Genomic DNA, 24,749 nt, shown 5'->3' with positions numbered 1-24,749 from the left:
CATCATCACTACCACCATCACTGCCACCACCACCACCATTATTACCACCACATCACCACCATTACCACCACCACCATCATCATTATCACCACCACCACCGTCACCACCACGACCATGTCATCACCACCACCATCACCACCACCATCATCGCTATCATCACCACCATCACCATCACCTGCTTCCAGCATGCCCTCTATCATCATTATTTGATGCATGCTTACTGTATTTCATGTTTGCAGTAGGCACTACCTTGTTTGACAGTTGATGGAGCTGCTGTACCTGGATCTAGGGCATTTCCCAGGCCTGTGAGTGAAAGGCTTGTCAGGCTGTGACACAATTGGGAGGTGACAGAATCTTAAGGAGCTGGTGCCTATGGCAGGCAGTGGGGCATGACCTTGCAGGGCATACTGGGACCTTGCCCCCCCCTTCCTGGCTACTATGAGGTGAGTAGAGATCACCTCTGGAGATCGTTGCTGCTAAAGCGTCCCCACAGGCCCAAAGCAATAGGGCCAAATGACCAAAGATTGTCACTTTGGAAGCTGTCAGCCAAAAATAAGCTGTTCTTCTTTTTAAGTTGATTACCCAGGTATTTTGTCACAGCGATAGAAAGTTGGCTACCACAGGAGCCCAGACACGAAGAGCTTCCACTGCTCGTGCAGACTTGTACTATTGGTGTACAGAGATTTACCATGGGTACTGGGGTTTGTATAAACTCAAAATTTAGGCTCTGAGAAATATACTGTTTTGCTTCCTCGGCAGACAATCAAGGTGCTGTTTGCAGGCAAGCAGATAACGACAGAGCCTTTGGAATGTTCAGCTCCAGGTCTTTGCAGCCCGCGAACCATGTGACCTTTTAAAGGGAGGCCGGTGGCCGTGCCCCTTCAGTGGACCCCACGCTCCTACAGCACAGCCTGGGGTGCACTGCTGTTTGGCAAACACATGCTGAGTCGTCCACCGCAGGGTCTCAGAGAGGCACGGTTCACGCGCATCTCCAAACAGCGAAGGTGCAAAGGCAGAGGCCACACTGTTGGAAGTGCTGCTCAGCTTCTTTGCCTATTCCTCGGATCAAGTGCTAAGAACTAGGGTGTAGAGGAGAGGAAAGGGCAGGCTCACGGTCGCCAGGTGTGGGAACGTGGGATGTGGGAGGGCAGAGCGTCCCTAAGCACTGTAGGGGGTGATGGTTAAGCACAGCTCTGCCGAAGCTCTTGCTGTTGTGTGGACAGGCCACACAAGGTCTTGCTGGGAGGCTGCTGCTCCAGTTAGGGTCTGAGCATGCTCAGGATCTCAGGGTGGTCCCCTGGTGTGCAGAGCAGGCGCAAGCCTGGTGGGAAAACCAGGTAGCGCACTGTGTGCAGGTGGGGTGGGGCGGTAGTGGCGATGGCTGAGTCGTGGAAGTGGTGGGACTCAGGTGGCTAGGACTTAGGTCATCAGGACTTAATTTTTTGTCTTTTGAGACAGTTTCACTATGTGGTTCAGGCTGGCCTCGAACTCACTGTGTAGCCCAGGCTGGTCTTGAACTCGCAGCAATCTTCCTGCCTTGGCCTCCCGAGTACACCGTTGTCCGGACTTTGGTATAAACATTTGGGAAATTTTATCTTTATTCAAATGAATTATAGGGTTTCAAGTCAAAGTTCCCTTTTGATAATCTTGTAGAAACCTGTGGTCAAGCGCTCCTGTAGACAGTAGGTAGAGAACGTGAAAATGAGTTTCTCGAAATGATTCCCTCAGGCGCCCTGGGGCCGAGATCAGAACGCCATCTGCAGGAGAGGGGAGGGCGCAAGACATCTGGCATAGGGGGGTCCACAGGGACCCCATCGTGGAGAGCAGCTGGATGAGGCTCCTGGATGTAGATGGGAGATGAGGAAGCTTCTTAGGAAGAAAGACAGCCAAACGCTGTGGCGCACACCTGTAATCCCCGCAAGTTGGGAGGCTGAGGCAGGAGGGCTACAAGTTCAAGGCTGCCCCAGGCACCTTAGTGAGATACTGCCTCAAAATAAGAAGTAAGACAAGGGCTGTGAGAAGACTAAAGGCCCTGGAGTCAGTCCCCTGTGTGTGTGTGTGTGTGTGTGTGTGTGTGTGTGTGTGTGTGTGTGTGTGTAGAGTGTTGGGAAAATTGCAGCTGTTCTGCAAAGCATTTAGTAGTCTATTGCGAAATTCTTGTGAATAAAATAGCAGAAGGCGGGCAACAATAGTATTTAGTTGGGCGAACCACACTGTCAGAGAGGATAGATTAATGCGCTCCTGTTCAGTAGGAAGGAGCTCTTTCGGGAGTCGTTTCCTCAATCTGAGGCTCTCATGCTTCGTCCAAAACCAGCAGAAAGGCTCAGAAAAGGCTGGGCTCAGGACAGACAGCTGGGATGTTGTCCTGCCTGCAGCCTGGGATCGAAGTGACCTCCGGCAGGTAACAAAGCCCACACCAGGGCTTGCTCTACAGGTAAAGTGAGGAGCACAGCGCTCAGGAACAGCCACTGATTTCTACAATGACAGTCACAATGTAAGATAATGCAGAAGTTACCAGACATAACGACATTCACTGCAGGCGCTCCAACTTGTCTCAGGTTTTTGTCATACTAGAATTGCTAAGAAAACTATCATCAAGAAGAAATATGAAATTCCTATGGAGCAAGATGAAAAGTTAGTGAACCGGCTGTGGTTTGGGGAAGACTGGCCTGGCGGGCGAGTATGAGCAGAAAGCATTCAGGGTCTGTGTCCATTGATCTTGCACGGGCTGCCAAACAGCCTGGCTGGCTGGGCTAGGTAGTGGATAAGCAACCGGCCACTGGGAACGCAGGAAGAATGCGTTCACCTGTTTGGGGATGGCTGTGCGCTTTGTGGTGAAGCTCCCCGGATGGTAAGAACACCTCTGCATCAGAAGACACAGAGTCCCGGGGCCAGTGAAGCGAAAGCCACCGGAGGTCTACGTCATGCGCGCCTCTCCTGACCTGTCTTCTTGCTTCCTGTCATAGCCTGTCACCCTAGCTGTGCTCAGTTTAGATGTAATCAGCAGTGCCGAGAACCACACAGAACAGCAAGCGTTCGCGGTTCAGCTGAACCGTCGGCAGCCGGCAGCTCTCCTGTCTTCACTTGGTCAGACACGGCCATGAGCACACGTTCATTATCATTTCTCACAACGAAGGGCTGCTCTACATCTTCTGGGCTATTTCTAGGCAGCGAGATGAATCCATCACTGTCCACATCAACCATTTCCTCTTTAACCATTTCCTTAAGATAGGCTTCTGGTGCTACAAAGAGTGAACAAAGTGAAAGGTGAGCATTCTCAGGTGGTAGCGTGCAGGGCTTTTATGCAAAGCTTCTCCTCCGCAGAAACGCTTTCATTCCCTGTGGGCCTCAGAGCGGCCTTTAAGTGGATTATTGAACACCTGGGCTAAAACCATGATGATGTCAAAGATGGCAAAAAACTCACACCTTATGTCTTGAGAGGACTCACAGGGGATCAGAGACTGTTTCAGATATGTCAAATAGTATTATGAGGCAAGAACCCAGGACGCCAGGGTGCTGGGCATCTATGTGCCCGGATGCCAGAAGTCTGTCCACGTGAACTGCTTCGGGGTCCTGGGACTTTAAGTTATGCACGGACATGCAGGGTTTTTACTGTCAGAATAACTTTCTAGTAAGAAAGGAGGTGCCCTGAAAACCACGTCCACTCTTGGGGGCTTGAGTGGAACTGCTGTGTGCAGAGAGGGGACACACGTGTGTCAACTCCAGGAAATAAAACATAAACCAGAGAGAGTTACAGAGCAACAGTGCTGCAAGCGAGAGCACAGAGACTGTTGTTAAAGGCCAGTTGGTGCGATCGCTCCCCCTGCAAGATGAACTGGCGAGTGGCATGGGGTCCATCTCTACAGGACGGACAGAAGCTCGGTGTGTAGCCTCTAGCGACGAGGGTGAATCAGGCTTTCCCACTTATGATTGGTGTGATTAGGGAAAGCTGTTTCATCTCTCTGTGATTTAGTTTCCTCATCTTTAAAATGCAATCGATACAAAGGGCATCCAAGCTGTACGATGGTATCAGTAAAAGTAGTATCCGTATTAAAGCCTTGCAGTCAACATTAGATGAAAAGACGCGAGGAGTCCTTAGCGTCGCGTGTGCTTGCATGCCGCCGCACCTGGCGGGTGCGTGTGAGCCCTGCACTCTAGGAGGCTGAGGCGAGAGGACTGCGAGTCTGCGCTCAGCTTGGGTGACCTACTGATTTCCTGTGACCCTGTTTCAATATTTTAAAAAAGGGCTGGAGATGTAACTCAGTAGGAAACATGTGGTGTTTGGTCCTCAAGAACCCCAAGAAAAAGGGAAAAGAAAATCATTATTATTGTGTGTGTGTTTTTTTTTTTTTTCTGGTGGAACCAGGGATTGAACTCAGGCCCTTGCGCTTGCCAAGGAAGTGCTTATTCTACTGAGCCATCTCCCCAGCCCCTATTATTGGTTTTATTGCTGTTATTCTGTGGAGGTCAGTTTTATTAAGGCTGCTGGAGTTGGCTGTTTGAAACTAAATAGATTTTTGGGTAGAAAACAAAGGGAGGTGGTAATGCAAATAGAATTCTCCACTAAACAGGGAGCTGGAATTTCAGGTCCCCTCAGCCCTACAGTTGCCATAGTGACCTCTGTGCTTCTCCGCCTGTCACACTCCCCTAAGTGACTGTGGTACCGATGCTGACAGGAGGAAAAAGTTGCTTGCATGCATGTTTGTTTTATGCAGATTAACAACTTTATAATTTGGATAATTAATATTTATTGATTTAAAGTTAAGTTCTTGAAATAATGATGCATCGTGCTGGGGTACAGAAAAGAGGTGCGGTGCTTCCTGGAATTCAGTATGAGAGGGGAGAAGGATGCTACCTACCAATGAAGCATAAAGTGTTACGGGAAATCAGAGAAGGGTTCGAACTCTACCTCTTAGAGCATCACTGTGGATAATTTCAAGAGAATTCAGGGCGGAGGCGGCAGTCGCTAAGGAGCTCTTCTGCAGCCTGTCGACGCGGCACAGAGTGACACCGACACGGCTGTGCTGTGCAGCCCCTGCAGCTCACCACAGCCCCAGGTCTCCCAGGCCCGAGTCTGTGCTCTTCTGTGGCCGAGCCGAGCTCAATCCTGAGTTTTCTGCTTCTGTCAACAGTAACTGTAGCAGTGACTAGAAGGCTCACAGCCCTGACCGTATCCCGAGATCTGTCCGAGGGGCTGCGCTGACCCTGTCCCTTGACCCTGATGGTAGCTCTGTAAGGTAATAGCGTCACAGGTGGGACAAGTGAGGTTTCTAGTCACTTTGCTGGTAAGAGCAAGATCAGGCCTGGGAGGGAACCTGGCACTGCCAGAGATGGTGCCACACATTTGCCTGCTCCCTAGAGGAACAAGGACACCAGAACAAAGTAGCGCTGGGCCCTTGGTGCGCTTGGGGCAGCCCCAGGAGACTGAACTGCTACCGTGGGGTTGGGGCGTCTGACACGCAGCCGTTAAGGGCACTGGAAAGCACCTGGACGTGGCAGTACAGGTAGGGACTTCTGAGAAAGGGAAAGTATTACCCTATGCCCTAGCGTCACCAGGTGTGACTGAGAAGCGGTTTGCTGTGACTCTCATTACCAAGCAAGGCCGCACACGGGCACACCTGCACAGAGCTGAGGCAAGGGTCCTTCCTGACATCAGACACTTCGGAAGGGGAGGTCCTTAACCTGTGTGACCCTTCTGTGGAGAGTTCACTGAAATAGGAAATGGGAATGTGGACGCGCAGGCTGCGCATGGGGATGTTTAATGGAGAGAGAGGGGGACAGGGGTTGTAGAAGGCAGAGGGAAAGGGAAGAAATAAGAGGAAGGCGACAGGAAGCGAAAGGCACAAATACAGAGAATTAGGCAAGGTCAGCTTCAGTCTCCAAGGACATAATGTCTTGCATTCTGTGTCCCAGCGATGTTACAAGCCTTGCTGCCGCCAGTTGGAAGGTCCTGCTAGCTACCACACCCTAAGTCTGGGTGGTCTATCATGGTCAACGCTGCCATCTAGCCTGTAGGTAGCGAGGCTCACGCCTTCTTCTTACTTATGAGGTGCATAAGTATCCGGTGGACAGTCAGACGGCAGCGGCCCGTGCCTTTGGCGGTCAGTGCTGCCCATTCCGTCAGAGTCCAGGACTGCATAGCGCGTGGGCTCCAGTCTCCCCGTGCTTCCTGGTCAGCTCCTGAGCAGGGCAGGTCAGTGACCGTAGCTACACCTCTACTACCGTTGGACAGTTAGACCCCTTTGTTAATTCCCCGGGTGGTTCTTGAGCCAATCATGTTGCTAGGACACCTCACAGTTTGCAAATGGTTAAGATACATCTGAAGAGGGTAATGTGAGTTCTGATATGTACAGATCTATGGAAATACTCTGTGTTATACAGGAAGAATATATGGACTTGTGATTAGTCTTCCAAATTTGGAATGCTTTTTCTTTAAATAAAGCAACCATTCGGGGTGCAGACTCGAACTCTCACGGGCAGCCTGCGCCATGCTGTCTTTCTCAGAAAGCAACAATTGAAAGCTACAAATCAAGTTTCTAGTGATTACAGCCATTCTGGCCTTCTGGTCAAAACTGCTTCAAACAGACAAGGTGGACTCAGAAAGCAAACCTGATGCCTTATGGGGACAGAGCCACCTCTGTGTCCTGGATGGGATCCCCTCTGAGAACGACACTATTGCCTAAAGACAGCCTGCTTGGGAGTGTTGCCTCTTTGAATTTACTTAAGACTGCACATGTTTACCTCTTCGTGTTTAAAAAAATCCTGCATCTGGCATGCTTTCTAATTAGCATCATTTGTGAAAAAAAAAAAAGATTTTTGTGTCTACAAAACACACATACACATTGGGTGATCAAACCCTCATGTATATGCTAAATTAAAATTTCAATAAAAGTTTTTGTTAAGAGTATAAGACGCATGGCCGTAAATGCCCTTCATAACTCTCTTTTTCAAACATGTGTCCCATCATTCATTCATCTCTCTGCAGCAGCTCTGGAAGTCCTCTTTCCTGAGTCTTTTTTTTTTTTTTTTCTTCTTCTGTATTTTAGGGAAGGGTCTACAGGGTGTTCAGGGTCTCTCTACTAGATCGCACTTGTAGTGATCCGCCTGTTTACAGCCTCCCAAGAGCTGGGATTACAGGCCCGCGACACCATGCCCAGTCTCAATTGCCCTCTCAGTGGGCCCCGGGGGCAGGACCAGCATGGCAGGCCTGGGGATGGAAGCCCCTGCCCCTGCGCCTGCTCGCAGGCGCTTTAGTCCGCTGAGCTGTTTGGCTGGCCCTTCCGGAGTCTTTATGAGGTCTGATAAATACAGAGAGTGCTGCTGTGTGCACCATCCAACAGGAAGGCGGCACACAAAGCCGCCATGCTGGGTCCCTAACCACCTTATTCATGGATCTGGCACCCTGAGACTGCTGGCTCCTCCCCCATGTCAGAATAACCATGAACAAGAAATGTTTTGAATCAATTCAGGACAGAGCTGTAGCCAGAACAGAGTATCTAAAGATATTCAAAAAAGAGAACTCCAGCGCTACAGGAGAAAGTGGCAAGATGATGGCGCGAGGGTGTACGAGGCGAGGGCGGGACTTCGAGGGCATGAATGGCGATGCACCTCTCACTATAATACAGGTTTTTAAACATTCACTTTAACTTTAGATCAGACCTCATGTATTCTAGGTATATATTGTACATTTAAATGGCTACTATTGACTAAGGGTTGCAGAGCTCATGTAAGTTCTGTCTGCATTAAAATGCACTTACGTCCTTGATTACAAGAAACACAGCTTTGAAAACATCTTAACCTTTCTGAAATGAGATGCGCCTGGCAGCCAGTGTCACGACACCGGACAGCCGCTAACGCAGCAGGCGTCACCAGGGTTTCTGTTTGCCCTTGTGGGAACGAAGCCACAGGTCACCTCCGCAGTCTCGTCAGGAGAGACAGTTCCTGAGGTGCACTGGTGGTGCTCACGTGATGTGATTTTACTTTATATTTAAGTTCCTCTCTCTTACAGCACTTTCAGAAAAAGGAAAAATAAAAGGCTCTACTCTGATGCAGTGAAAAGAAAGTGCCAACGTGGCTCACACAGAACATCAGCCGGCCCCGACCCGGCTGCACAGCTCGGGCAAGGACGCTGCCACCTTCTCTGATATCTGAGCCACGGAATTTTGAAAGATGGAGCGCACAGGCTCTGCTTGCCACGCACTGTGGAAGGGTCCTCGGGCACTAACACTATCAAAAGCCAGCTTTCAGAGAAGCTACATAGTCTACAGAAATTCATTAATAAGCTGTGGACAACTAAGTCAAGATAAAACTCCGGAATTCTTGGTGTGTTGCTAAATTAAAGTTTAACCTGTGGTTAAAAAAACCATCAAGTCACTGTGATTCAACATTCTGTGATTCACATGGATCTGTAGGTTCTCAGAGTGACGTAGATGTAGATTCGGTTTCTGATTGTTTTATGGAAGATACTGGCCTGCGTTTTGTCAGCCATACTGGGAGAAAACAAATGCTTTTCTACACTTAATGAAGTTCATTTTGTACCTGTGAAGTTGGTAAGCAACGGAGCATGTCCCACTGGGTGGCTCTGCATGGTCAGGTATGTGTCTGTCTCTACTTGTCTCTGTTCCGTCATCTCTGTCTCTCTGTCTCTCTGTCTCTCTCTCTCTCTTTCGTCTCTGTCTCTGTCTCTGTAGATAGAGTCTCTTTCAAGCATCTTCACCCAAAACTAAAAATGCTATCTTTATGAATCTCTAAAGAGTATGTTTTTGAGGTGACATATAGATATATATTTATAATTTCCCATTTTATTTGATTTTTAAAAAATGTTATGCTTAGGGCCAGGGATTTAACTCAGTGGTGTAGCGCCTGCCCGTCAAGCATGCGGCCCTGAGTTCAAGTCCCATTCTCCCGCACATTTTATGCTTAGGACAGTATCATGATTAGGACAAAAAATGAAGAACTATTTTCAAATACTTTGTAATGGTATAGAAAACGTTCTCATGTTAAAAGAAAAAGATGCACGATTACACCCTGTATAAGAACATGAACTACATACACACAGCCACATAAAAACCTTAGCACTTCAGTCTACCAAATGACAGCAGTTATCTGGATGTGTTGGATGACAGACCTTGAACATTTTCTTGATCCTTCGTTTCCCCAAGCTTTCTGTAGCGTACATACAGTACTCTGATGCTGTGGCAAAGCATTCTAAGCAGCCGGTGAGAACTGCTCTGAGTTTTCGGTAACGCCGAGGATTCTGCATTTCTCCTGTCTCTTGAATGGCGCCCTGAGGCGGAGAGGCAGAGGCTGGCAGCTTCGGGTCCCTACCGACGAGGAGCAGGCTGCTGCCGCCTGCCCTCCGCATGGCCCCCAGCTGCGGGCTTCACCGCACGGGCTGTGAGGGGCCCGGAAGGCGGGAGTCTCAGCCCGTTTCCAACTGTCCCTCTTCCTCTCCCTGCACTGTGCTCCGCAATGATGGTCAGAACTCCGCCAAATCCTGAAAATCAGCACTGCACCCGCTCCCTGCCACACTTCTGAGGGCGACCGTCGGGTCTTCCCAGGGGCCTGCAGGGCCTCCACCTCCCCTGCTGGAGCACCCTGCTGTCCTCAGTGCAGGAGGAGGCCTTGCTATCGAGCTCGGGGCCCTGGTTCTGAACAGCACAGCCAGCCCGAGGGGAGGGGTCCACGCTGACTGCCATGGCGTGCAGCCAAAGCTGTGGAGACAGAGGGAGGCTCAGCTCCTAGAGCAGCGACTCCGTGGAAGGCCTTATCTTAGCGACTGCAAATGTGTTTGATCTGATAAACAATTAATGTAACATTCTTAGCACTAACCTAGCATGCCTTAAATATTCACTAATGTTAACTGTTTTAGATAATGATTACATCTGTGTATTGCAAAGGCCTTTTATAACAGCCTAATATCTGTTTGGGGTGTTTATTTGGTACCAGTTAAATACATCTAACGCAGACACCTAAAAGGGCTTAGTGAGGTGTGGAAGATTTTCCTGAGTCTTGACATCATCTCTTTAAGTACTTACTACACCTTCTTCACTCACTGATGTCACCTTTCCTTTCTAGGGCTGTCAGGTTCATAAATGACCACTTGTTTCTTTGCAGTTCTTTCCTTTTATCTGGTGCTGGTTGAGTCTAGGGCCTCACGGATGATAAGCAGGCATTCTACCCCTGAGCCACATGCCCCACCCCCTAAACAGCATTCTGGCCTGGTATTGCAGCACTACAGGAGGCCGAGGCAGGAGGATTTTACTCCAGCCCAGCCAGGGCAATTTCATGACTTAGTCCCCGCATGCTCAAAAGGAAGCGGGGAGTAGTCGGTAAGCGACACCTTTGAACATCTCTCCTAAATGACTCCTGCCAGAAACGAAAGCCTCTGTGGAGCCCTCAGCCAGCATAGTAGGATGAAGGCTCGGAAGCGCCTACAGGAGAAGTGGTTACCTCTAGGATTCAGCTTTTTCATTCTTTTCTTAGGAAGCTTGCAATTAGTTTCAAATCTGCTGAAATGCCATGATTTACAAATTCTTTAATGAAAGATGGGAACCGATTTTAGTCCACGTCACCTACTGGCTTTCCTGCAGGGTGCCCCGAGGGTGTGCCGCTCAGGCATCGTCGGTACCCCAAAGCAGGCGTGGAGGTGGGGGGCCTGCTCAGGGCCGGGGCCTTATGCTTCTGCCTCACCCCTTCCTCCACAGCAGTGGGTAAAAGAGGCTCACTGTCCCCACTGATGAGGAGGGGGTCATGCAGCAACCGCAGCAGACCAAGCTGTCAGAGGCTCTGCGTGCGAGGCCTGAGGCTGCAACCCAGACTTCTTTGGAGCAGCCAGAAGTACGAGGCCAGGGCCCTGCTCCATGCCAGGGAGCTGAAATGGAAATAATGGTGGGAAAAGCTAATGCTCATTGAGGGGGGTGTGAGTGCTGAGCGCGAGACATGATGTTGACGTTCACCACGAGGCTGCCAAACAGGCACCATGGGGACCTGCATCCAGAGGAGGAAACTGAGACTTAGAGAGGTGAAGTGACTTGCTGTCAGTGCTGTACACTGAGGGCTGAACACCAGATCAGCAGGGCCATGCCAGGGATCATGTAACACACACACACACACACACACACACACACACACCCTTCTTTCCTTCTGATATGATACTCCGTATCTTTACATATAGACACACACATGTATGCATGCCTGCATGCATATGCATGTATTAGAAGTGAACTGTGACTAATTGAGAGCCCTTCCTTTGTAGTATTCACGATAAAGACCCTCATACATTTAGAATAACACACTTCACATAAGCCAGCAACATTTTACACTGTTTTGAGGCAGGCTCTCCCCAGCTTTACGTGTCTCAGGTCAGGTTAGGAGTCCCTGCTGGACCCTCTGCAGCACCCTGTCTTCTTACTCACAATATTCTTAGGCGTTATGGTTACCGCCTGCTTAACGTTTGGTTCTTGCGTCCTGTGAGGACAGGGCCATGTCTTCCTTCACAAGGTTGTCACAGTAGCACGCCCACGGCAAGCACTCAGTAAACAAAGGCTGTGGAGCGAACACGGCGCAGCACCACGTGCCCGGGCTGCAGCCCTGGGAATGCTGCTCTCTGCAAACGTGTTCGCTGTTTTCCCTATCTGATGTCCACCTACTGCAGAGTCAGTGAACACAGAAAGAGTTCACATTTTGTTGTGTATTCATCATATTTAATTTTGTACAAGTGCAGAAGATCTGTAAGATAATCCTGTCTTTTGCTAAAGAATGCTAGCCATGGGCACAACATGAGCAGCCTGGAGTCGTCACGAGGAGTATGTTGAGTCCAAGCACACTACCACGAAAGCACAGCTCAGTCCTGTAGTTGAGCGTGACTTCTACACCTGCAAGCAGACTGAGGGGGTGGGGAGAGAACTTTGAAACTGTCCCCCAGAGCTTCTGCTACATGGAAAAGAAAAAATGAAGTGTCCCATAAAACAGCGTTCTGCCTATTTATAAGCAAAGAAATGCAAAGTATCTTAATTTCTGAAAGTCTCTACAAGCTTGTTGATTTTTATTTGATGTGGACAAGGAACATAAATATTCCTTCAGTCCATATTGTTTTGATATTCATGCTTGAGTATCATAAATAAGAAAAAGGAAGAAGAAAATAAGATCACCCAGTGTATGTGGATCCCAGCACTCAGTAGTCGGGAGGGCTTTGTGGGCAGCAGTTGGGAAAATGGGCGGAGCCCAAGCCCTGAGTAAACTTGTATCTACACAACAGCCAGGGGCTGCCCGAGCTCTCCTGGGGATGGCAGGGATTTCCCTGTCTGGTGCTCACGTGGGCTCACTCAGAGGTAGCCTGGCCGCGTGGGTGTTGCCTCAGGCTTGGGCATTGAAGACAACAGGCCAGCAAGCTCTGGACCATTCAAATATTCTACAAAATCATAGCCATGACTATCACATTCAAAATTAATCACCTTTTAAAAAGAAAAGTACAGTAGAGCAGGTTCCGGGTTCCAAATGTGCTCTCCTCCCTGTACGGCTCCCGAGTACAAGCGTCCCCAAGGTTCAGCCGCCACTTCTACGGATTCATCCCTCTCCTCTAAGCGACGCCCCCAAATTTCCATAGTGCATCTACTGTGGATGTATGCTACCTAGATACTTAAGTGTCTCCTTACTTCTGATGATTAAAACCTGATGTTTATTTCTCAAAACATTCTCAAAATTTCATTTTGTGTAGGGCCTGCAATTTAAATTCCTTCTCCCAGTAAAGACGCAACCCTGTCTCTTCAGGGCAGGATCCCCGCTCGCCTTGCTGTGCCTCTTTCCATGCAGCCCTCGCCTTGCTCCGTGAGGCTTCCCCGCCACGGCATGCCGTTGCCGGCCCTAAGGCCTTTCCTCAAGTGTTTTCTGCCCCTCGGGCCACCTTGGCCCTCTGAAGTCCTGTCTGTCCTTGAATCTCAAACAGCTCAAATCTGTCTTCCTCTGGGAACTTATTCCAGATTCTTTCTAGTTTAAAAAAATCTCTTTCGTACTTCTCTGGACCGATTTGCGGCTCTGCTCTGGCACTTGGTCCCGTGTGCCTTTTGTAGGCCGTGAACTCTCCAGGCTTTGGGGCTTCCTGGAGGCCATTCTGTTTGACCATTATCCCCCCACAGAGGAGTCGGTAGCCAAGCAGACCTCCTGGAATAGCTACGCGCCTCTGAAAGAAGGAATAAATAAGCCAATCTTTAAATTTTCTGTCCTGTTCACTTTCAGGCCCATTTCAAAAAGCTGTCCAGGTTGGAGTATTTAACTTACACTTCAGGTTTCAAAGTTGTAAAACTTCCTGCTAGGTGTGTTAGTTCTCCATTTGGTAACCCAGGCAGACAGAAACCGGGTCTCTCATTGACTTCTGCCCCCGGGCAGTTGTGGCACACCCTGGGGACTCATCCCTTCCTCTCTGGGGAAGAAATGCTTCTATCAGAAGAAACCCAAAAGCTGTCCAGGTTGGAGTACGTTTATTTTCTTGTGAGTGAGGGATACTTGAAGAATAGCTCCCTATTTGAAGCACTTCAGCTAGAAGACAAAGACATGTGCTATCAACCGCTCTGATGGACAAACCAGAAAATCCTGCGCTTGGTCACCACCAGAGGGCTGACAGGTCACATTAGAGAGAGGGAAAGTACTAGAAATACAAAAAGGGTGCATGGCGGGCACAGAACCTAGTCCTGAGCTCTTCTCTTAACTCTTCTCATTTTGAATGCATTCTCAAAGCCTAGATAATAAAAAAGAATTAACATTGCAGAGTACCTTAATAAAGAATTATCTTATTTGATTTTAGCTTAATATCTCACCAGGAAGGCCTTATATTTTACATTTTAAAGATGCTAAAGCCTAGAATCAGACCTTATCTGCTCAAGATTAATGGTTCTTGAACGATACACACTCACAGTGATTACAAACACCACTTTTATGATTTGATACTAACTCCTAGGGTTCATTTAGCCACTGACTAGGTGTCTAACTTGGGGAAAGTGACCTAAGTTCTCAGCGGCCCTGCTCATCCACAAGGTGGCAATGACAGTCGCTCTTCCTTGCGTGGTTGTGTGGCCTACGTGAGCTACGTGTGGACAGAGCTGTGTGGCCTACGTGAGCTGCGTGAGTGTGGACAGAGCTGTGTGGTCTACGTGAGCTGTGTGAGTGTGGACGGAGCCGAAGGCACCCCGGGATGGCACCTGCATTACTGGCAAAGGCAGCAGCAGCTGGGTATGGAAGCCCAAGGTACACAGTGTGCTCACTGGAGAAGGGTGTCGCTAGGGTAGAACTCGGCACACGAGAGCTGGGGTGTCCAGGAGGTGGCTGCATGGGGAGGGAGAGGCTGAAGACCGAAGGTCATGCCGATGCGAGACATGGGACACTCAGAGCCCTCTGATGACAAGTAGTCATCTGTTTTCTCACCACCACATACAAGAGAGATGTGCAGTTATAGAAGCCAACTCAGGAGAGAGACAGCACATGTGTGGGCACATCTTGACCCTCAAATGCTCTAGGAATTTGTGCAAATGCCAGGCAGGCCCATTTGTCACGGAAATATCTTTCCTTCACTTCGAAGGACCACTGAGAGGATCAACAGGATCTGCTCTTGGATGAGCTTAAACCGTCAGCCCCGTTCGTACCCAGCATGCTTCCTTTTCCCAGCTTAGGATGGATAGATTATAGCTTCAGCGGAGCAAAGCTTCCGGGACCCTTCTGAGTAGAACCACAGCCTGATGCGCTCCTTTCTCAGCCTCCTCAGTCACACACATGCTGTCTGGACACTTTTTAGTTCCACCTGATTCAAGCTAGGTTTAGGAGGCCACACGTCCTGGACCTCGTATCTTGGATATTAGACGATTAATGAGTTAACGTAATTGTGATAATTGATATCACAAGGAAAATATGCATCTCCCCAAGAGGACTGCTTGGACCTGCCCACTGCAGAAGCTGGAAATGACATTGGGGTATCCGAAAAGCTCAAAATCGGACCATCTTTCTTACACCTTCCCACACTACTCTGAGCTAAGGGTTCCTGTGTCTAGGGCCACCTTGCAAACAAACTTCACTGTTGAGAGAAAAAAAGGCATAATTTTATATATACAGTACCAACCATTCTAATTTTAAAAATTGCATTAAATCATATACCTGAGTTAGGAAAATTCCACTTATTGTCATTAAACACACAGACAAGTTCAATATTGAGACTGGGTTCTGGAATAGAGTATTTCTTGGCCAACTTTTGACTTCAGGATTAAATTTAGTTATTTAAAATCTAGCAACTAGGGGTTTATAGGTAAATCCTTGTGTGGCAGATGGCCCATTAATTAAGTTAAATGACCGAATCCCCCTCCCGCACAATCAGTTGAAGTGGGCCATTTATCAAATACCAGACCTGCTAGGATGATTTAGAACTTCAATATGAAAGAGAAGAATGTTAGTTTTTAATTCAGGTTATAACTACCAAACACTGAGTTTAAAAATTTGATACCATATTAATGTCTATTTTTCAGTATTTCCCTGAAATGGCAGGTCCAACAACAGCTGTCCATTTCACTGTAGTCATTTCAGTTGCAAATCAAGCCTACTGTAATCTTCCTATTTTTCCATGTTTTTCTTTTAATTAAAAAACCCTAACATTTGCTTATTTATTTATTTGGTACAGGGTCTCACTTGGGAGCTCAGACCCATAGTGATTCTCCCATTTCAGCCTCCTCAGCACTGGGATTATAGGCCTGTACCCCCATGCTCAGTCTCGGTGGCCAGCACAGCACGCCCGGGGTGCCAGAGCTGATAGAACATGCGGTGTTGGGGATCAAACCCTGGTCCTTGGGCTTGCCAGTCAGGTGCTTAGACCACCGTGCTATCTCCCCAGCCCTTTTCATGTTTCTCTAGTGTCCTAGACATACCTTGTCATAAGAATATACACACATCTACCATCTATGAGAATGGATGCTATGCCTGGTATATCAAGTATCCAAAACAAAGCTAAATGCCAGTACTAACCAAAATGGCCTCGTATTTGTTGCATTCCATTTGCAAGAGTTAGGAAAGAGCCCTGGTTGACAGAGTTAAGTTCGTTGGTAAGAAAGAAGGTGTGTTTTGTTTTGTTTTAGTTGATCATAATTAGCTTAAGTATTCATTGCAAATTCGCTTTGATTTATTCAATATGAAGAATTGAACATCACAGACAAACCAAATTCATGTCACGTTTTCTTTGGCCATTAAAATTTTCTAAGTAGCCATAGCATTTCTTTTTTAATGTAGAAAGCAAGATCAGAACTTTGAAGAGAACTGGGATTCTGAAAGCCACTGGGGAGGAGGACGGGGAGCGGGAGTTAGAATCCGGTATGCTATGCACTACTTACCTTCAAAAGTCAAATAAAACTTTCCTCTGTCAAACCAAACGAGGGAAGGCTGTTCATTCTCTGTATGGCCAGGAGTTGAAGCGGGATGGGAAAGGTTAGGGAGAGGGAGAGAGAAGGACAAAACGTGAGTTACAGAGCAGGTCATTAATCTCACTCCGGGGAGGGGCGGAGGCGCTGCATGCCCGTGGCGTGCAGGGAGACAGGGAAGGCTGGCGGTCTAGGCTTTTTTAGTTGGGGAGATAGAAAGCGAAAGCAAAGCGTGGAAGCCTCAGGGCTGGGCGCAGCGGTGGGCAGCTGGACCCTGGGTGCTGCGTGCGGGGGCGGACGTCTTCCTGGCCATGCAGGGGTGCCAGCGTCTTTTAACTGCACTGATTTGGGCAAACTGTCATTCAGCAGTCGCTGTAACAAGTTCATCTTCAGTGTCATCCCATTCTAGGTTTCTGAAAAGATAAACTCAGAGTCGTGGCTGTCTGAAATGTCCGCTTAGCTTTTCAATGACACCAGCCCTGCGTATCAGCATAAAGTCCGTGGAAGAGCAGGTGGCCCTTCCATCCCCTCCACCGGCATCAGCTTAGGCACCCGTACACAGGACACACCCTTCACCTCAGTACCAAAGAGAGAGTGTGCTCTAGGGGTGCGCCGCTATGCTCTCAATTCAAAAGCAGTCAGCAGGCATGTGATTCTGAGCAGTTAAATTATTTCTTCCTTTGGAAATTCATGAAGCAATGGCCTCACCTTTTTGAACATTTTCACTGAGAAACTGTCATGCAACCTGATGCTTTTCAATATGTCCACTTAAAAACGCTTCAGTGGCCTGAGTTCCACTGGAGTGGAACGGTACTGGAGTGCAGTGGCTGGGCGGTAAATGGACGGGGGCACCCGAGAGGCACTGGACACCCACGAGGTGAGGAGCAGATCTATGGAGTTTCCAGCATTCAGATGGGTAATGGCTTGGAGTTTTTCAACCTAAATATCTAGAGATCACTCGGCTAGCACCATACCTGCAGGCGTGTCACAGCGCCTTTCAAACGAGGGCAGTTTGTCATAAAAAACATCATCTTCTGACACTACGAACCAAAGAAACATAAACGAATGGAAAACAAAAACACAAATAACAAATCCCAAATGAAATCAAGCAGTGCACTTTACTGACAGGAATGCAGGAAAGACTTTCATGGAAGAAGGAAATGCGACACTGGAATTGTGACCAAGATACAGAAAGTGACGTGCTTCTCGGCTGATGATTCTATTGATGATTCTATGAGAACGAACTAAGATCTGAAAAATGCCAGATTGTAGCATCTGTGAATTTGGCAGAAGTGAGGACCTCGGACAAAGGCCCCCTTCCTGAAGGAGATGTTACAGCACCGGCATTCATAGTTGACATGTGCAAGTGTATGCCACTCCCACACAAGCCTCAAGGGGCCGGACCCCAGCCACCCACTGGGTGCTCCTAACAGGGTCTCCTCAGCTCGATAGAATCACTGCACACACAACGCTGGGGAAAAGAGTCGGGCTTTCCACACGGCCGTGCCAGCACAGTGCGGGTCTCAGGGCCTGGCAAGAACTGCCCCGGCTCAACCTCGCCAGCAGCCAGATTCCATTTGCCCTGCCCCTGCCTTTGGTGGCCACGGGATGTTAATTTGGGCTGTATCCTCATAAGCCCATCTCTGGCTACAGTATCCAACTGCAGCTTTGGGAACTGGACCCAACATTATGAATGGTGGCTCCCGTCCTCAGTGCTGTCAGATCTTTACTTAGCTTCTTGTCTCAGCAACTAGCAAATGCCGATGATGGAGGCTATTAGACTATGTGAAGAAAGAGACAATGATGCTACCAGCCTTAGAGCGTGATTGCAACCTTAATAGAAAATTCCATAAAAGCCGTACAAAGACCAATGTACAAGATCAAGAACTCGAGAACGTAAAAGGGGTGGACAAACAGCCCGCAGTGTTGTGCGGAAGCGTTCTGTTGACTTGTTGCCTGGGCCTTAGGAACAGGGCACGGAAGCTACCTCTTGTCATTTCTTAAGGTTTTAGGATGTCACCTGCCCATTATCACACTAAGCTTCTTTACTGGCCAGAATAAGTTGGACAAGTCCTACAATATCTGGGAAGATCTATGGGACGGGCCTTTCCCATAAAATAGCATTTTGTGCAGAATAATTGATACTGATACATTTTTTTTAAAAGAAAACTCTGGAGTTGCTATCCATCTTGGGGGAAATAGTTTGTACTCCAGATGCTACAGTTATGTTACTGAATATAAATCATTTTTGCTCAATGCTCTAGACCAAAGGAAACATCAAAACCCATCGGACACCTTCTGTGGTTGCCACAGGAGATTACTTTTCCCCCAGTGCAGATGCCTGGAGTGTTAAAAATGTAAAGTTAAAATGCATAATTACTAATTAAGGAATATAATTTACAGTGGAATTCAGAAAGAAGAAAAATTCTTTCTGTGGTCTCTTTGCAATGGTAGCTTAAGGAAGATTTTGCAATAATTAAAAAAACCTACTTACATTATTTCTAGTATTTTCTGTCTAGGAATTTGTTTCTTAGAATAGGATTCCACACTGTCCCTGTCCTCCTCATGCTCATATCTCTCCAGGCTGTACGGCGTGGTCTCGTGAGCTTTACCTAGTGCGGGCGTTTCCTGTATTTCACTGATTCTGAGGTGCATGTGTTCACCTTCTCAGCTGTTTAAAATTGGGGTGGGTTTTAGAATTAATATTAAAAAAAATCTTATTGCAAAGGGCAGTTCCTCCCCTTAATTGTGTATAAGATAATGATGCATTTTAAAGTTGTGGCTGTCTTAAACTCAAACAAACATAATATATAGAGTTCTGTTTTCTCACGTATCAGATTTACAGCTCTACATTATAACTTTTATGAAAAATTTCATATCCACAGCCTTTGAGGGACATTTCCTTATATATGTAGAAAGCTTAGATTTGCCATTGAACATTTAGTTCTCAAAAATCAAAGTTGGTTCACTTGTTCCCATGTCCTTGCCCCAAGTATGGCTCAGCTGCCCTAGAAAGGGATGGCAGCAACGCCCTGGGCCTGGGCTGTGGCAGGGAAAGGTTGTGACCCCAGCCTGGGGCTCTGCCTGGAAGTGCAGGCCGCCCTGGGTGGCCTGAGGGCAGCAAGCTGGCCTTCCAGGCCCACAGCAGCCTAAGCACATCCTGGCAAGGAGCGCCAGCCCCACGGCTGCTGCCGCTCGGCCCCAGGGCAGCTTTACTTGGGAGAGAAGGGGCTGTCTGTCAGGTGACCCACCCGAGGAGGACAGGAGAAACAGTGGGGAGGAATTGAGGGGGACAGATGAAAGCATACAAATGCCACAGAGGCGAGCAGTGGGGTCAGGGTGCTCCTCGGCAGCGAAGCCAAGTGCCCATCCTCTCAGGGGGCTATTTGAACCCTGTGTGGCTCATCTGGCAAGAACACATCCCAGGTGTGTTGCGAGTCGGAGTCACAGGCCAGCATCTGCCACTTGTGCCACAGGAGGCTAGAGACGCTGCTCCAGAGCGTGGGCCCGTCCCAGCTTCCTGTGCGTGTGGCGTTCTCACAGAATCACAGTACTGAAAAGAGGCGCTAGCTGGCTCCTCCGGGGTTCCTTGGGGTGTGCTTCCCCTGGACTCTTCACTTCGGCTTTCCTCTGTGACTAGAAGGCAAGTCACACGGATGGGAGGGGCATGGCAGACAAAACCCCTGAGAAAGCAAGTCAGTGGGGGGAGGATGGTGAAATCAAGGAGAGTAAAGGTTAAAAGAAATAAAGGTGACGAGACAAGAAACGTCAGAAAGAAATGAGCTAATAGGCTCGAAAGACTGGCAATCCCATTTTGCCCCAGTTGATGGTGAAGACGAGAGACAGATGTGGCTACACAGTGTCAGCTGCAGGACAGGACCTCACACGAAGCTGCTAGCTGCCTGCATTTTGATGAATTCCTTCGCGGTGGTCGAATCGAGAGTATGTGGTGGAGGTGACATTCCCCTGGGCCCTGTAAGAGGAGGCACGCCTCTGCTGGTTTCTCTGGGGAAACAGATGGTTCTCATCCAGAGAGGGCCAGGCTAGGATGAAGCTGCCCCCATCGGGGCAGCAAGGCAGGAGGAGGGCGCTTGCTGGTAACTTGAGGAAGTGGGGCGGGGTCTGGATGACACAGGACAGCTGGAAGGAAGGTTACCTGGGAGACAGGGAGGGAAAACCCCAGCCTCCAGACACAGTGCAGTGAAGGGGACAGAGAGCCGGGGCTGATGGGAGGTGGGGGCAAACCAGGCGAGTGCACCTGGGACTGGTCCTGCTGGGCAGACACCACCAACCCTTTCCTTCCGCATGACACCCAGGAAGAGGCTTGAGGACAATCACCTGAAATGCCAGCAATGACTTATCATTATTATTATGATTCTGGGGAAAGTAACTACACAGCACGAAAAAAGCACTAGAAAAATAAATGTCAAAAAATTTGCGCAAGTCTCACAATGCCAGTGTTGATACTGTTTGTCCACTTCAGGACGACCCCAAAATGATTGGAGCAATCATTTTGCATCCAGAAAACAAAGCGTCCAGAAAACAAACCAATTTCATGATTTCTGATATGGTACATGGTCAGAATTTAAACATTTTCCTTCAAAGGAGATGATCTGTATTGTGAGGAACAATGAGCCACAGGACCTTCCTGCTGGTTTCACCCATACGTACTTTGGCAAATAGCTCTGTAGGGAGCAGCATAGGAAACAGCCTGAGCCCAGAGCTCACATTCTTGTTATTTGTGCTTTTGGGAAGCGCTTTGCCTCTTTTGCTGAGAAGTCAGATGACAGGAGCACAACACACAGCAGAACAATTTCAACCAGAAACACAGGCCTCAGGGATTTGGGGTCATAAGAAATAGCCGGTTAACACCACAAACAGATGAAAAGAGAGGAGAGCTTGTTTACCAACTGTGGGAGTGGTGGCTGCACTCAGGGAGTTGGTTGACGATATTGAAGAGGTGCTTTCAGCCCGGGCTAAGGGTGCTATCGGAGGAGGGCTGGAAGAGTGTATGGGTGGGCTAAAGGGTCTGGGCTGCAGGCAGGAGAGAAGAGATGAGAGTTAGATGCACAGCAGACACTTCGCTTCTCTGGGGTCAAGGTCTCCCAGCCCCGGGTAGGACAACTCGGGCTCTAAGGGCCTCCAATGACTGCCTGTCCACCTTAAGGTGGGCCGTGTGTACCCAGGGGAGTGGGCCTGGGTAGGTGAGTCCCTACTCATAGCTTGCAAAACTCAATATATACACTAGGCTGAGAGAAGCATGGAACCTGCAGTCCCACAGGCCCCAGGGCCTGGGCAAGCCGTGCAGTACACAGCTCGCTCACCACTCAAGATACTTAAGCCAAGGTCCTGGACTCTGCTGGCTGAGCCGTGATCTAAGCCTCATGGATGTCGCTGCTTGTGGCTTCTGCACACAGATACCGCTGAAATTTATCTCTGCTGCAAGTCTCTTAGCTACTTTAACAGAACGTCTTCCACCCCTTGTCCTTAAGAGCACAAGAACTCCAGCGATCCGTTGGGCTGGGCCGCCCCTCTGCTCTTAATGGTCACTCAGCGTGCCAATGACCCATAATTATTCTGCCTTGGTTTCAAAAACCAGGATTACAATAGGGTCAAAAGCCAACTCTTGCTCTCACTTGGAGTTTGACAAACCCACATAAATCTTGGGAAAGGAAATGTCTCTCTCTAAAGGGTTTAGCACAACGCACTCCACCCTCTTCCACTGCAGGTTGAGGGTCTCAGGATCCTGGTCACCTTATACCTTAGCTTGAAAACCACTTGGGACCCTTCCCAAGCCACCTGTGAGGTCACATGGGTGCCCTAATGCTCAGCCTTAGTGGCGAGGGCGAAGAGGGGTCCATGCTAGGGTAACCCGAGGTCTTGTGTCTCGGGCTGCACTGTCTAGATGGGGTGGCAGAGGGGCACGTACCACATCTCCAACTCCAGGTTTCCCTGGAGGCAGCTTTGGTCGAGACGGAGGGCGGGGAGGAGGTGGTGGTGGAGTACTGCTGCCACTGCAAGGGACCGAAGGGGTGGCCGGCCGAGCAGGCGAAGACGCACCTGGAAGACAGGCTGGCATTAGAGGCGGCTGGGGGCTGGGCCCAAAGTGCTGGCCCCACTGGGACACGTCAGACAGCAGTTGGGTTTTTTTTCAATTTTTACACTGAAAACTGCAGCACCTGCGGGTTTTTTTCCTTCTTTTTCAATAAAGAAAAAAACTTAATTGCACTGTGGTTGATGGCAGAAGCTGAAGCTCATTACTTTTGTGGTCATGGGACACCTGCTGAAAGGTAAATCCTTTGCGGCTCTCTTTTGTGACAGAAGGTAAGTTCTTGTGACTCTTGGGTGGTTACTAGGGGGCTCTTGTTGCGATCAATACACACAAAACTTATCGCAAAATTTGTGATTTTTCTTTATATTCAGAATTTATTTATGCCCAAGGTGAAAATGGAATTGAACTTAGAGACTTTGAGTGAAGAAAAATAATTTACCCATGTTAGATTTTTGTTTTTTAAAGATGGATCAGAGAGTTGTATTTTTGACCATACGTCAAAAATACTAATTCTAGCTTTACTGATGCTCTCAAACACTGGCTGTACATAAGATAAAAAAAAAAAAAAAAAAGGACAAATGACTGGAAAGTGCACTAGAAATAGGATGAGTACTTCGTGGCGCCAAATCTGGAGGCTTTGTTTTGGGAAGAAGCCGGGATATCTGTCCATGCCGAGTTCACCTGTGGTGACTTTCACGGGGAATTTCGGAAGAGCCTCTCAGATTTACTTTTCTGGCTGCCCATGACAAGCACATGAACACAGATGTCACACAGAGGCTGGCATGCACACCACCAGCACACCGCCGGGGCCTCTGCATTCGGGCGGGGGAGGGGGGGGGCGCCTGTCCCCGGTCACGTGTCTGGGCTGTGTGGACCCCCACGCCCTCCCCCAGTCCACGACCTCAGGACGCCAGGCCAATGTTCAAGCAGTTGCCGTGCATGGGTTTCATCACTTTGGGCAGAAACACGGGTTTCTATTTAGCCCAAGAGAATTCTGAGAAATCCTTCCCCAGGGCACTACGCCCATCCCTTCTCCCCACAGCGCCCGACCCACAGGTCCTCTCACAACCGCAGCACAAAACTGTGTTCTCTGGAGTCCAACGCCAGCATGGTGGTCGCTCGTTTTGAACTTGCAAAGAGCTTTGAAGTTAAGCAGCTAAGCCCAGCATCTCAGAATCGGTCCCATCTTTGCAGTCCCTAGGCACGAGCCCCTTGCTTCTCTTTTGAAACCATGTGGAATCGTGAGCATGTTTCTCGGGACTGTTGTGTTGAGCAAAATCCCACAGGCATAAAATCAACTGGCGCCCACCGCTACCTCCTCTACTTCTACCTGCCCCGCCATCGCCACCTACTGCATTCCTTCTTTACTGCACTTTTACCTTTTATTTTAGGGGCCAGGACCTGTGCTAGGAATTTGGTCACATCCTCCACAGCTGGGGCTTGGAGCAAGGTACAGAAGCTCAGGGGTATGAACTTGCCCAAGACCTCGAAGCTCAGTGCTGTCCTCAGCCCGAAAGCTCTTAACTCTCCTGTGGATTCACAGAGACACTGGAGTCCCACGACATTTTACATAAAATCTCTTCCTATTTTTGAGTGGCTGGCCTGCTCCCGTCTCTTTCCATGCAAAAAGACTTAGTCTGTGGCTAAAGCTCTCTTCAGAAAAACAAAACAAAAATGGGACTGTTTTGATAGGCTCCACTGTGAGATTTTCTTTGGGGTATTATCTTGGTAGATTTTCAAGATAGGGGACAGTGTGGAGGTGGGAAATAAACCTTTAAGCCCTGGGTATCTAACTTCTTGGCTTGAGCAAGCGACTTTAAAAATACTGCAGAAAATCATAGCACGATGTTAAGAGCTTAACATCTTTGGGGGCAGCTCCATTAGTAGACGTCCAGGGCCACACACGGCATGTGCACAGGCCGCAGGTTGGACACTTGGACCCCACACAGTGAGATTTCAGGGGATTCTCCTTATTGATGGGGAGGGGCTGCACTCAGCTTTGGGGAACCAGGCTGACAGAGGGGCCCCAAACACATGAGACCTTTCTCTCCCAAGACACAGTCTTCTGAAGCTGCCTCAGGGAAGGGTCAGCTGCTCTCGGTTTCCCTTCATGCTATAGAAGAGAAGCTTAAGAAGACCCAATGCTATTATGGGCTACTGGACTCTTTTAGAATATTTTGCTGAGTTTACACACCTATAATATTCAACAAAGGAACTTAAAAAATTGGGATATAACTATGAATGTCCATTTTGTATCTGTGTATTCAAAGTGGTTGGGATAGATATATAGTTGCATTCTCTTAATGAAT

At 48.6% G+C, this 24,749-nt stretch overlaps 1 protein-coding gene across 15 annotated transcripts in view; it reads right to left on the bottom strand.

The window, feature by feature from the left end:
* Sgip1 (SH3 domain GRB2 like endophilin interacting protein 1) overlaps positions 1–24,749 on the bottom strand; it is a 187,730-nt gene that overhangs the window by 26,921 nt on the left and 136,060 nt on the right. For 6 of the 15 annotated variants that reach the window (XM_023718286.1, XM_023718282.1, XM_023718283.1 and 3 more), the window contains 4 exons: positions 22,318–22,448; positions 21,296–21,422; positions 17,363–17,428; positions 16,362–16,421 (listed from right to left, as the gene is read on the bottom strand). In XM_023718286.1, coding sequence (XP_023574054.1) covers positions 16,362–16,421; positions 17,363–17,428; positions 21,296–21,422; positions 22,318–22,448 — 384 coding nt within the window. The remainder of the gene's footprint in view (positions 1–16,361; positions 16,422–17,362; positions 17,429–21,295; positions 21,423–22,317; positions 22,449–24,749) is intronic. The other 9 variants (XM_023718284.1, XM_023718293.1, XM_023718289.1 and 6 more) reach the window with 2 other exon arrangements.

Source organism: Octodon degus, unplaced genomic scaffold, assembly GCF_000260255.1.
Source record: "Octodon degus isolate 3935 unplaced genomic scaffold, OctDeg1.0 scaffold00057, whole genome shotgun sequence".
NCBI classification, from domain to species: Eukaryota; Metazoa; Chordata; class Mammalia; order Rodentia; family Octodontidae; genus Octodon; species Octodon degus.
The sequence above is the reverse complement of the archived record's forward strand: the minus strand, read 5'-3'. Positions and strand labels throughout refer to the sequence as shown.